We start from the raw sequence: 13,718 nt of genomic DNA, 5'->3' as shown, positions 1-13,718 counted from the left end.
CAGAAGGCTAGCATGCAGCTTGCAGGCTTCCACCCAGCTGCCCCCACCGCACTGCTACTCTTTTTGCAACTGCCAGGTTCTTCGGGTTTCCCCACACTCCTCCAGCTTCTACTTCATGACCCTGCTTCTAGGGACAGGGTGGCACAGTGATAGGGGGCTGGGATACTCGAACTGCACGCACAGCAGTGGAACCAGAGCATCCATGCTGCACATGAAAAGCCAGGCAAAAGGCTGTGCATATTACAGATGGGCAGTGTGCATAGCTTGGAGGAGAGTGAAGCTGCCCTATAGAGTTGGCTAATACAAAGGATGCCATCCCACTGTTGCTATCGGTTTTTTATTAGCTTAGGTTTGCTCAGCAAATCTAAAGGTTCCAAGCCTGGCTATAATTTTTCTGGTGCCTTATGAAACGTGTTGTTTTCATTTCTTTTAAGTTAGGAAATTTCATACACGCACAAAACTAAGCTAAAATGTTAAGGTTGCAGAATAAGGTACTTTAACAAATCAGGAAATATCAGAACTAAGTTTGCCTGTATGTTATAATCCCTCTTTCATGCACAGGTATTATGTTATACCCTTTAATTATAATTATCCTATTTTTCCCCAGGGCTTCTGCTTCATTCGGGGCACAGGATGTTTTGGAGATGAATCAGGGTTGTGTATATGTAGGACTCCTCCTTCATTTGTTGAAGAGGTTGGAAGTTGTACAGTGAATGAGCCAAGGGATTGCAGATCAAAAATTACTTTGGGCGAAGCACCATACTAACATAACTTATACCAAAGCTCATTTTCAGAGCTATGTTAGATGTCTGTACTGTGCTGAATTGTGTGATGTAGACAAGTCTTTGTGTTCCTCCTTTTTTGGAGTGTTTGGCTTGAAGGTCTAGGTCGGGGCCCTCCATTTTGGGTGGAGGACCATTTACTGAGTTTTGGCAAACTGTCGAGGGCTTCATGGGTAGCCCCGCCCCTTGACAGGTGCCCTGCCCCCTTGTCACCATCTTGTGACTGGAAGTCCCACCTGACCTTTGCCACCAAAAGTCCCTCTCCTAGCCCCCAGAAGTACTTCTTTCAGCAAGAGGTTTTGCCATCTCAGAACCAGAAAAATACCAAATTATATTCTAAAAAGCAAAAATCTACCACATTCATTAATTTCAGAAAATATTTTTGTACTGGTTTACATGTGTTTGTGTATATAGAGGTAATTATAATAGCTTAAAATGAAGTCTTATTCTTGTATGTTGTGAGGGAGGGTATAAAGGAGGGTGTGGGGGCACGTGGGTGGGTGTGTGGATATGTGGGGTGTGGGTGGGTATGGGGTTTGGGGAGAGGGTGGCTGGGGCATATGTGGGGGTCAGCAGGTATGGCAATGCGAAGGTGTGTGCAAGTGCATGTATATGGTGGCGTATGTATGGTACATGTGGGATTCACCCTACACACACACACACACACACACCCCCACACCCACACCCACCCACCAGGATACCAGTGCAACCCCATGCTCCACGATCCAGCAATGCAGCCAGGAGCCATGTGGTGCTGGAGCAGTGGAGGAGCAAGAAGAGTGTGAAATGACTGGGGGTAGGATTGGGCTGGGCTGGGCTGCTGTGTCCTGCTGCCAGCTCCCCCTGAGTCCTACTCCCCCTGGCTCCTGTCATCTTTGACAGGCAGCCAGGAGCTGATAAATATTAATTTTCTAAATTTTTTATGGGCCCTGCTGGCCGGATAGAATGGCCTGGTGGGTCAGATCCGGCCTGTGGGCCATATTTTCCTGCCCCTGATGTAGGTCCTCTCGAGCATGGGCCAGGGGGTGGTATGTGTGAGGTATCAGGGGTGCTAAGCAACCCCTTGCAGGCTGGAGCTCTGGACCCTTTCGTATAGTCTTGCGACCTGCTTTTGGGTCACAACTCATAGGTTGAGAAATGCTGCTCTAGTGCAGTGGTCTCCAAAGTGGGGTGCGCAAGACAATTCATTGGGGGTGCATGATCAAAAATTTTTTACTGATAGGGGTGCGCGATCAAAAAAGTTTGGAGACCACTGCTCTAGGGACCTGATTTGTCATAATGTAACACTGAAATTAATAGGAGCTGGACTTCACATTAGACAGCCCTTTATATGTTTGAAGTACTCTGACAGTCGGATCCTAGGTAGCCCACATTAATTGATCAAAGTTAATGGACACTTTTGGCCTAATTAATGTTGCTCTAGGGATGGCCAGCTTCTAAATGGGCTACACTAATATAAGCCATGGTTCCCCTAGATCACATACTATACAACTGGGCATGTCTCTGGTGCACCATAACATGGACTCCCCCTGGCACTGTGGTCTGTGTTGCAGAAGCCAGAAGAGGGAGGGGGAGCCCAGAGACCCTGGCTACTGCTGCAGCCAGAATGATAGTGGGAATGGCAGCTGAGTGAGAGCCTTGGGGCTGCAGATTATCCCACAAACTGCTAGTTACAGCCTTGGTCTAAATTATAGTTGGGAGTGAAGATGGCTCTGCATTAGATTGCTTATCTACTTGAGAATGGGCCATCAGGAATACAAGAGACTGCTTTGCATTATGAGTGAACATTCATCCCAAATGACTCTGTTGCGGAAAGCAGCATTTTTACTAGTATGCTCACAGTTTTTGAATCATTGAGTATAGAACAGCATCCAAGGGTGTTGAACCCTTAACATTTTTAACAAAGTGGGGCTGGAATGAAGGGTTAGGAGGAAGAGATGGCTAGGTCAGGATTAAAGGTATGTACAAAATGTGGAAGACTAGTGGGATTAGGAAATTGGTGTTGTCTATAAATTTGGGGACAGGGAGAAAAGGAGGAAATGTTCTCTTTTGCAGTTGTGTAGTCCTGTGCATTTCTTTTGTTATCTACCTATTTCCTAAGACTGCAAAATGGTTTTTAATCCAAATATTTATGAGCCCAGTTTATTTGTGTGATTTGAAATGGATGGTCTTTGATGGTATAACCTATGTGAAGAATTTGGTCCAATATCGCTAGAGACTAGACTTGGATATTGTTTGTTTAGATTCCATTTATTTTAAAAATGTGCATTTTTAAATCTTATTTTAGTTTATTCTTTTTAAATAAGAAACTGTTTGCTCATCAGTATTGTAGTAATTATAATACACAGTATAAACTTCAAAAGTCTTAGTAAATGTAATATTTTTCTCCTTACATAGTATGCCCACTTGGAACCGATACTTACATTTTTTTTGTTTGTTTGTTTAAGACTTGACAGTCCCAAAACAATTCTGCATCCTCCTTCAGGTAAGGGAAAGCTGTTGATTCCCTTTGGATGTGTCTACACATCGCCCTATGGCAATGTAGTGATGAGCTATGTCACCGTATGGTACACTACAGCGACACTACCTATCGTGTGTCTACACATGATCGGCAGCTACAGTGACATAGTGGCAAAAATCTACTCATGCACCACACATGTGGTTCAGCACCTGCCTGTACTGTGCTGTGCTTTAGTACTGCCTTGTAGAAGTACTACCCTGTTGCAGCATCGCTATATGGCGACATGTAGACACACCCTTTCTGGAAAAAAGATTCTTACATGATACCCATAAATCGCAGTGGTCTTCAGGAATATTATAAAGATTGCATGCCTCGGTAAAGCAGTCAAGTGAAGGAACAATTTTATTCAACAGATTTGCAACCACATACCAAATCAGGAAACATGCCCATATCATGAGAGAGGAATAAATCCTAACTGGAAACTTAAGCTTTTCCCATTCATTTTTCCTAAAGAGCTTAGTCTTTAGATATCTCTGAATTCAGCAGAGGGAAAATAGCAACAGTATTGCAATGCCTACCAAGTGCATGGCTAACACAGCCAGCAAATATAACATAGATTGTATCACAGTTACAGTATAACTTATAAATCCTTCTTTACAGTATTTCCTAGATTTGATTTGTTAAATTCCTGCTCAGATCCATGCTTGCTATCATTTTGATAGTGTTTAGTTCTAACAAAAGGTGCTGACTAAAGGGAAGAACTTGTAAGGCAGGCACATAAAAATTAATAACTGGGTTCTGATTCTTTCTCACATGACCATGGAAAAAATGTTTGGCTTTTGGACTGTGCTTGCTACCAAACTGCCTGTCATAGTGCCTGGAGTAAAATGTGACTTGTTTATTTATAGAACTAGCCAATCGAAATAGAGCACAGTGAACTTCATTCAAGACAAGCAGAAGCTTAGGATGTGTGTAAACACACCCACTCTGAGCAAAAAGCACACGGAGCAGAGTCCTGGATTATCCTTTTCTTAAGAAAAAAAAGTAAAATAGAAAAGCTTTGCCTGGATTAACCAGTTTGGTGGCTGTTTTTTTTTTAATATTTGAAATGTCAGAAGGTGAGGACTTTGGACAAAATAAAAGGTACTGTAATGTTTTCAGATACATCTTTTCTATTTTTTTATATTTTAAAAGAGTATAATGTATGTAGGTTTAAGACAGGAGTTCCTATGTTCTAATAATAATTTTGACATCAGCTTGCAGTATGGTTGTAGAGAGTAAGTTTCCTTGTGTTGGGGCCCCACTATGTAATAGGTCTAAATTGATGTGGACCACAGAAGTGTTGGAAATTAGTGTTTATACAGGTCTTTTGAGTTGTATGATTAGTATTATCTTTTTTAAGTTAAAAAAAATAGGTAAATGATACACAAGGGCATGATTTTCATAAACTCATTCTTCCCAGCCAGGGTCCTGATATCACACAAACCTCAAAATGTCAGAGACATAAATAACTTCCTTTGGAGCCTGCTATTGACAGATCCATAATTCATACTTGATAGAGCACTGTGTCCTTTGAGGCATATTTATGTTGATAGGACTTGTTCCTGCCACGTTTTGATCCTGGAACTCCCACTGATTTCATTGGTCCAGATTGTGGCTTCCAACTCTACCACTCTCCATTAAGGCAACCAGGTTTGAAAGGTGGTATAACCAGAAAGCTGAAGATTTTTGTTCTCATTTTATTTGCCTTTTTATCTTCCTATCGAAGACAGCATGATGATTCTTTTTTGGATACTTAATCCTCACTTGAGTAAATTCTAAGGTAATGTGAAAATGACTGCTAAACATGCATCAAGAAAAATATATTTTGGTTTTACTACAGCCTTATAATGTTTTATTTTATACATAGTTTCCACTGCAGCCTGTATGTGTCAGTGCTTTGAAGCATTAAATACAGTTAAACTTTATTTCTCCTCCTGATATTTTAGGCAAAGCAATAACACTTGACATGCAGAGCTGCCTTATCTCACCTCTGTAGGTCATATGATTTTGCTTAGCAATCATAGGGTTTCCCAGATGGAAAGTGCAGAGGCAGAGGGAGAAAAATGGGCAGAGTCTGTGAATGAGTGAGACATTAGTGTTAAGCCTTGGATATTGAGAGGTGCAGCATAGCTGCTTCTGAGGATTAGATATACTGTAGTTATTTTAGCTTGGAGATCTGCAAGAATGGAGTTGACTGTGTAGTCATTTACCATCTTTGAGGGCACAGGACTTACTTGTGTATTTTTTGTAAACAAATTCATTTCAGTTAAAAATAAATGACTGTTTGTGTTGCCAGCTTCAATTCCAAACAGGAAATTGACCTGCAGTGTCTCAAATTTTGCTAGAAGAGCTACAGTGTGATACCATGTAGCAGTATTTTTGTATTTACATGTATAAAACAAATCTCTAATTACATGTTTGTTAGCACTGAAATGCTTATTTTCTGATGACATTTTTAGGAAAATAAAAATCCTCCCTCATTTAGCAAAATTAAGACTTTAGACCAGTACTATTTGCCTATTGTATTGCATCACACCATTTTTAAATGATCTCAAATCACAAGTCTCATGTTCTAAAACACTAACATTGTACAAGAGATACTGGAGAGAGTTGGAATTGCTGGTCAAAGACAGCCTTTCTTTAAAGGCTGCCCAATAAGATTTGCTCCCAAAAGTAGCTTTGTATAGACCAGTGGTTCTCAAACTTTTTTTTTCACGGACCACTTGAAAATTGCCAAGGGTCTTAGTGGGCCACTTAAACTTTTTTTTGTGCTACAAATCAAAGCACATAACTCATATTTTAATATCAGTAGTCTTATCTTACAAGTACAGATATTCTCGATTGTTCCTGTCTGCAGACCACCTAAATAGAGCTCGTGGACCAGTGGTGGTCCACAGACCACAGTTTGAGAACCTCTGGTATAGACAGATGTGATGGTAGTTGAAATGCTCAAAAGGTTAGGCTGGGATTAATGTAACTTACTTAGCAATGAGTCTTAACAAATGCAGCTAAGTTTATTGTGATTGTTTTTAGGAACTAGGGGACAGGGTTGTTAAATGTAACTAGTCTACTATCTGTATCTCACAACTGAACATTGGAGGAAGGAGTGTTTATTCCCAGATTCAGTCATAAAATAAAATTTAAAAAACCCTCTTATATCACTCATCCTGTATCTCAGCCTTTTCTTGAATTGAGGTGATTGAGTGCCCTTTCTACAGAGTAGATTCCAGGTAGACGTCTTTTACTTCTAAGGGTAGCTAGAAGAGAAGATGAACCTTTTCCCTGCATTCTAAAATAACTTACAGGTTTTACTCAAATCCAAGACCTGTGGGGGGGGAGGTTTCTCCAGTCATCATGGGGGGGAAAGAAGCCTTGCTTTAGATTCAGGTACCAGTCCAGAGCAGAGTTATTGCCTGCCTTGGGCTGGTGTGGCTTGTTCAGTGGGTGAGGGAGCTCACAGTGGAAGGTTAGGCAGGGGAGACTATGCAGTGGGGGGTAAAGGTAGGTGAGCTCAGGGGAGACTGTGCAACCACCCAATCTCTCCCCCACAGCTACTTATTCCCCCACTCTCCTCCCTGTCACTGCTGTTTTCCTTCAGGCCTGATTCCAACTTGGCCCAGAGCTGCCTGGCTGGGCCAGGGCTGCAACTCTGGCTGCAGCCACTGTTAGTGACTTTCCCAGAGCCAGAGTGGCCCAAAAGTTAAGGAGTAGGAAGGTGCAAGCAGTAAGGGGAGGAGGAAGTATGGGGAACAGGTGGCAGGGGAGCCAACACTGATGGGGAAGTGGAAGCAGGCAGGCAGGCACAGTCACAGGAGAGGACAAAAGGTGGGTGAAGTGGTCAAGTGGTGTATGGGTCAAGCAGACACTAGCTTGGGAGGGCAGGCAACACAGGCAGGGATCGTCATGAGGGAGTCAAGGGACAAGACATATGGGGAGGAGGGCAAGTGAAAGTGGGATGCACCAGGAACAAATGATGCTGAGGGGACAGGTCACAAGGAAGCAGGCGTGGAGCGGGGTTGAGCAGAGGAGACAAGGGGCAGAGGTCTAGCCCCTCACCTCCTGCCTCTGTTTTCTCTGCCACGGTTTTGGGGGTGATGATCTTCCTCTAATTAGATTCTATACATGGAAAATTTTAACAAATGTGTAATTTTCCATATATAGAATCTAAGGGGAGTGTGTAATCTTAAATTCAAAGTCATCTTGGATTCAGGTAAATATGATAATATTTTTCTTTAACAGAGGACTTCTTGTCTTTAGAAGTGGTCTGCACTAAACCAGTGGGGCTCTTGTACGCATGATGAAAATTGCCAGTTTTTGCAGTTTAATTGCATCACACTTCACAGGAACAAGGGTTTTTTTCAATTTAAATGAGTTTGTTGCAAACTAAATCACATCTTTCAAGGTAGCTACTTGTAACATTGTAGCCTTTAATCTAACAGCTGCACCCCTGTCCCCCTGCTACAGGAGAGGTGAGCTGAAGGCAGAAGCAGCAAGGGACCCAATCTTTTTTTATTCTTTTTTTACCCCACAGAGCCTAACCACCTCTACTGTGGCCAGGGGGTGAGCTGCTGGCAGGCCAAGCAGCCCCTGAACTGCCGGGGCTCTGGTCCTTCCCTCCACAGAGGTGGTGCCCCCTGGGGCTGCCCAGGCAGGCTCCTGGCAGGCACGTGCTGCTCCACCTCAGAGGCACCCAATCAAATGCTTCCCCGAGCCTGCCTCAGCTTCCAGCTCACTGTGCACCGTCCCCACCACCTTCTCCAGCTGCCAGCACACCCACCCACCCTCTTCCCCATGCTGCCCCAGGGGCAAGGCAGCCTGTTCCTGGGTGGTCTCAGGTGGTGGTAAGGTGACAGGAATGGTGCACAGATTGCTTCTCCCCAGCTGGGCTTGGGGAAGAGTTGGATCTGCAGGAACTGCCTCTGAGCTGGTACAGCACCTAGTTTCATAGTTTCTAGGGTCAGAACAGATCATCAAGTCTGACCCCCTGCTCTGGGCAGGAACAAGTGCTGGTATCATAATACCCCAGCCAGATATCTATCCAACCTCCTCTTGAAGATCCCCGAGGTAAGGGAGAGCACCACCACCCTTGGGAGCCCATTCCAGAGCCTGGCAGCCCTAACTGTAAAGTAATGTCTCCTGTTATCAAGCCTAAACTTATTCTCAATCAATTTGTGGCCATTATTCCTTGTTATCCCAGGTGGTGCCCAGGGGAACAGAGCCTCATCTACTTTCTGCTGGTCGCCCCTGGTGAATTTATAGATGGCCACCAGATCCCCATTCAGGCTTCTCTTGTGGAGGCTCAACAAATTCAGGCCCTTTAGTCTTATCTTCGTAGGGCCTGGCCTGCTGCCCACTGACCAGGTGAGTGGCCTTCCTCTGGACCCTCTCAAGGTTAGCCACATCCCTTTTGAAGTGTGGTGCCCAGACCTGGATGCAGTATCCCAACTGCGACATGACCAGTGCCACATAGAGGGGAAGGATCACCTCCCTGGACCTGCTTATGATGCATCTGTAGATGCATGACAAGGTGCGGTTAGCATTACTGCCTGCTAGCACCCTGCCCAGGGGGTCCCACTGCTGTGGAGGAACGAATTGGGGCTTCCTGCACAAACTGGGGCCACTTAGCCTACCAGCAGCTTGCACGGGCAGGCTATGCTAGAAAAGAAAACAGCAAGGGACCTGATCCTTTTTTATTTTTTCACGGAGCCTACCTGCAGCTGGGGGGTGAGCTGCCAGCAGGCTCTGAGCTGTGGGAGGCCCTGGTCCTTCCCTCCATGGTGGCAGAACCCCCCTGGGGCCACCCAGGCAGGGTGTTATTGCGGAGGCAACACCTGCTGGATCCAGCTCTTCCCTGCACCCTCCCAAGGAGCAGCGCCCTATGCACCATTCCTGCCTCCTGGGACCAGAGAAGGCAGCAGAGATGGTGCATAGTGAGCTGGAAGCCCAGGCAGACTCGAAGAAGCATTTCATCAGATGCCTCCAATCTGGGGCAGCACCTGCCCACTAGCAGCACGCCCGGACAGCCCTGGAGGGCACCACCATTGTGGAGGGAAGGACCAGGCCCCCTGCAGTTCAGGGGCTACTTGGCCCGCTGTCAGCTTTCCCCACAACCACAGGAGAGGCGGACAGACTTCACCAAAAAAAAAAGTATCGGCACCAGGAAACTACAGGCCTGTTAGTCTTACCTTGGTCCTGGGGAAGCTCTTCAAGAAAATTATCCAGGAGCACATCTGTGAGGGACCAGCAGGGGAGATCATGCTTAGGGGTAACCAACATGGGTTCATTCGAGGCAGGTCTTGTCAGACCAACCTGGTGGTCTTCTGTGACCAGGTCACAAAATCCTTGGATGCAGGTGTCACGGTGGATGTAGTCTTTCTGGACTTTAGGAGGGCCTTTGACACTATCTCTTACCCCATTCTCAGTAAGAAATTAGGCAACTGTGGCATTGCTTACACAGTCAGGTGAGTCACAAATTGGCTGGAGAGCCACACCCAGAGTGGTGGTGAATGGGTCTTTTTCGACGTGGAGGGATATGGGCAGTGGGGTCCCCGAAGGCTCGGTCTTCGGGTCCGCACTGTTCAATATCTTCATCAGCGACTTGGATGGGGGGGTGAAAAGCACCTTGTTCAAATTTGCAGATGACACTAAAATGTGAGCAGAAGTGGGCACGCTGGAGGAGAGGGACAGGCTGCACCTAGATCTAGACAGGTTACAAGGGTGGGCGGATGAGAACAGGATGGAATTCAATACTGACAAATGCAGGTACTGCACCTGGGGAGGAAGAACCAGCACCATACCTACAGGCTGGGGATCTCCCTTCTAGTCAGCACAGGCAGAAAAGGATCTTGATGTCGTCATTGATTCCAAAATGAACATGGGCTGCCAATGTGGGGATGCAGTCAGGAAGGCTAACCACACCTTGTCGTGCATTCACAGATGCATCACGAGCAGGTCCAAGGAGGTGATCCTCCCCTTCTAAGTGACACTGGTCAGGCTGCAGTTGGAGTACTGCATCCAGTTCTGGGCACCGCGCTTCAGGAGGGATGTGGACAGCATCAAGAGGGTCCAGAGGGGGGCCATTCTCATGATTGGGGGCAGCAAGGCAGGCCCTGCAAGTGTAGGCTACGAGACCTGAACCTGTTCAGCCTCCACAAGAGAAGGTTGAGAGGGGCTGAGGGGCCGTCTACAAACTGGCCGAGTGGGACCAGCAGGCTATGGGAGATCCCTGTTCCCCCGAGCACTACCAGGAGTGACGAGGAATAATGGCCATAAGTTGACCGAGAGTAGATTCAGGCTAGATTATCAGGAGACGCTACTTTACTGTCAGGGCAGCTAGGAACTGAAACCAACTACCAAGGGAAGTGGTGCTCACTGCTACCCTGGGGGTCAAAAGGAGGCTAGATAATCACTTAGCCAGGGTCGTTTGACCCCAACATGCTTTCCTGCCATGGCAGGGGGTCAGATTTGATGATCTGCTCAAGTCCCTTCTGACCCTACCTACTATGAAACTATGAACCCTCGCCATAACAGGGACAGGAGCCCCTAAATTGAAATTGAATATCAATTTAGGGGACTAAACCCCTGTCACGTGTACAAGTGCCAGTAGTTTTCAAAGTTTTCTGTGAAACCCTGGGATTCTGCAAAAAAGTTTGGGAGTAATGGCGGTGCCAGCTGGGAGCAGTACACTTCCATTGCTGGGCCAAGTCACCTGGCTCCTTGGTTGTAAGTAGGGGTTATGCAGCAGAAGTGATATGAAAGGATTCCATTGCTTTTGAAAGTTTGAAACCCCTACTGTAAACTAGCACTATCATATAAATTTAAGCAGTTACAGAAGTTGGTTGTATTTTGCAGCTAATCCAAAAGTAGGATATTCCATTATTAGTTCAAGAAAAGAAAATACTAACAAAGGTTGGTATGTTCCATACTACTGAAAGCAGAGATGGGATGTAGGCATCTTGACTATGCATTTTTTTACAGTGTTTTAAAAACGGAGTGTTTTCAGTGTGAGTTCACTGTAGATCAGAGGTGGCATACTTCAGTCCTTTTAGCAGTAGAAGTTCTGAGCTTAATTAAATTGAATGCATTCAATATCTGTAACTATTAAAACTGTTTCCTCATGGTAACTGCATCTACCAAGAGAGACTGAGTCAGGAGCCTAATTGTTTCCTGCTCAGCTATGATGTTCTTTTGCAATGTTACCTGAAATTACACCATATTAAAAATTGCATTTGATTGTAGGTAATAGTTTTTCTCTTTTTTGCCAGAATTCTTCCAGGCCAAAAAAGTGGTGCCACACATTGTTAGAAGAGCTGTGAAACACTGTGCAGCATTAAAAGTGTATTCATTTAGGGTGTCAGAAGTAAAGTCCTCAGATAAGAGGACTGGAGAAAGTTTGGATTAGCCAATGAACAGCTTCAATCTGAAAAAAAATCCAAATAAAAACTCCTCTGATCACAAAGGTTACTGGGAGGCAAAGTACCACCAGAGAACTAGTCATAACTTGAAGTGCTGGGACTGCTTGTGGGTTAGTCAGGTACAGCTGCCATGTGAGAGCACCGATCTTGAGATGAGTAGAGAGAGCATGACGTGCTATAGGAAGACTGAACTGTTTATAATGAGTAAAGTAAAAACCACAAGTGTTTAGACAAGGAACAAACCAGTTTCTTGACTGAGGACAAAGTATATTTCTAGGTGATGACTATGTTTCTTGTTCGTCCCCAATAAAACACTAGTTTATGAAACAGTTCAAAGAAATATAACTTGCTTGAACTCAGTGACTGATGTGATTAATGTTATGAACACTTTTTGCTTTGTCATTGTCAGCTGACATAAGTTACTCTTATTATCTTAATATATCAAATTATTGCATTGGGAACCCCACGTAGCGCAGAATAAAACACATATGAGTTTGATTACGTAGCATTCCCAGTTGGGCAGATGTGTCATTAAGGATGTATGGCATGAGTTCACACTAGATCTTTCTACCTAGCACAAAAAGGATTCTGCACAAAACATTCAGTGTTCACAGATACAAAATACTGAATTATAACAGATATGTTCAGTACAGCTTAATTTTTCTACTGTGTTCTAGTCTATGTTCTAGGAATATAAAAATTAAAATAGTGTTGTTCTTTTACAGAAAAGTTTGGGATTTTTGTTTTTTATTGCTCATCAGGTATATACTACAGTCAGTTGACATCTAATTTTTTATGGAACACATTTAAATGTATCAACACATTAGCATTACTATAATATGTAAAGGCAATCTTGTTATCTTCATAACAGCATATCTGTAAAAACATAGTTTAATGAGATTTTCATATGGATTTGACTGTAAAACTTTTGAATTAACAGAATTGACACCATGAAGTTTTTTTACTATCAAGTTCTGTTTTATGTCAGTCAAACTTTTGGAGAGGTGCACTTTCTAGAATATGTTTCAGTCATGCTTTGCAAACTTACTGTCATTTTTTCAAGGTTTGTGCTTACTGCTAGCAGCCAATGGGATATGTTTTTTGGCACCCGAGTCATCTAGTTGCGTTATTTTATACAATTCTGTAAAGTTCCTAAATGGAAATCCTAAGTAACAGCTAAAAAGTAACTTAGTTTAAATTGAGAAAGATCAACTGATTACAGAGATTACAAAAATAGACAGGTTGATTATGCTTTGATTTCTGTATCTATAGGAATTTAGCTTTTAATTTTGCTAACTTGAACAGTAGGTCTTGAATGGCATCTTCAAGTCTATAAAGCCTGCAGAAGTTTGTGCTTATGGTTGTTAGGAAATCAGAAAAGGTTTAAGCTGTATAATTACAAATTCTTTCCTTATGCGTTTATAATTGTCCTGTTGATACATCATGTTCTACTTTGTCCTGGCTGTAATTTTGAGTGGTATGCCTGTATGTATGTATGAAAACGTGTACACGTGATTTAAAAGATCCAGCACAACGTGGTGAGAGGTTTATATCAGTAACATGAGACTAAGTGACCTTTCTAAGAAAAATTTAATGGGGCATTGCTTGGGCAGATGTCTAGATACAAACTAAGAACATGAGACCATTCGTCATTTTCAGAGAACATAATGCCACTGAATCTCCTGGCTAAAATTTGTGACCGTGATAGGTCGAAGCATCTGTTTTTTACAGCTGTTAAGTGACAACTTGTGCATTTGTTCAGTTTTAGAAATGATGTAGCAGTTTGCCACAAGGTTGAGGAAAAGATCAAAAAATAAAAGCCAAAGTTCAAAAGCAATTATTTGGTTATTGTTTTTGTTTTGTTTTGTGTATCACATACAAATGAAATAACCTTTCTTCTACAGATACTAACATGAGAGGAATCATATCAATACAAGTTTTCTCCTTTATATACAGATAATAACTCTATAATAGTAATTTCTGTCTGAATCTTACAAAGTACCAAGCTGTATAGTCCCT

The 13,718-nt window shown here is 43.6% G+C and overlaps 1 protein-coding gene across 2 annotated transcripts in view; it reads left to right on the top strand.

Annotated features, from left to right (window-relative positions):
- RETREG1 (reticulophagy regulator 1) overlaps positions 1 to 13,718 on the top strand; it is a 110,459-nt gene that overhangs the window by 63,620 nt on the left and 33,121 nt on the right. Inside the window, exon 1 of one of the 2 annotated variants that reach the window (XM_090049901.1) lies at positions 4,167 to 4,386. The exons of the other annotated variant lie outside the window; for it this stretch is intronic. Coding sequence (XP_089906027.1) covers positions 4,352 to 4,386 — 35 coding nt within the window. The 5' untranslated portion in view covers positions 4,167 to 4,351. Of the gene's footprint in view, positions 1 to 4,166; positions 4,387 to 13,718 lie in introns of those variants that run through there. 2 annotated transcript variants of the gene reach the window in all.

The sequence above is a fragment of the Crocodylus siamensis genome, chromosome 5, assembly GCF_052110815.1.
Source record: "Crocodylus siamensis isolate JL-2025a chromosome 5, ASM5211081v1, whole genome shotgun sequence".
NCBI classification, from domain to species: Eukaryota; Metazoa; Chordata; order Crocodylia; family Crocodylidae; genus Crocodylus; species Crocodylus siamensis.
Note: the sequence above shows the minus strand (reverse complement) of the source record. Positions and strands in the feature narration are given on the sequence as shown.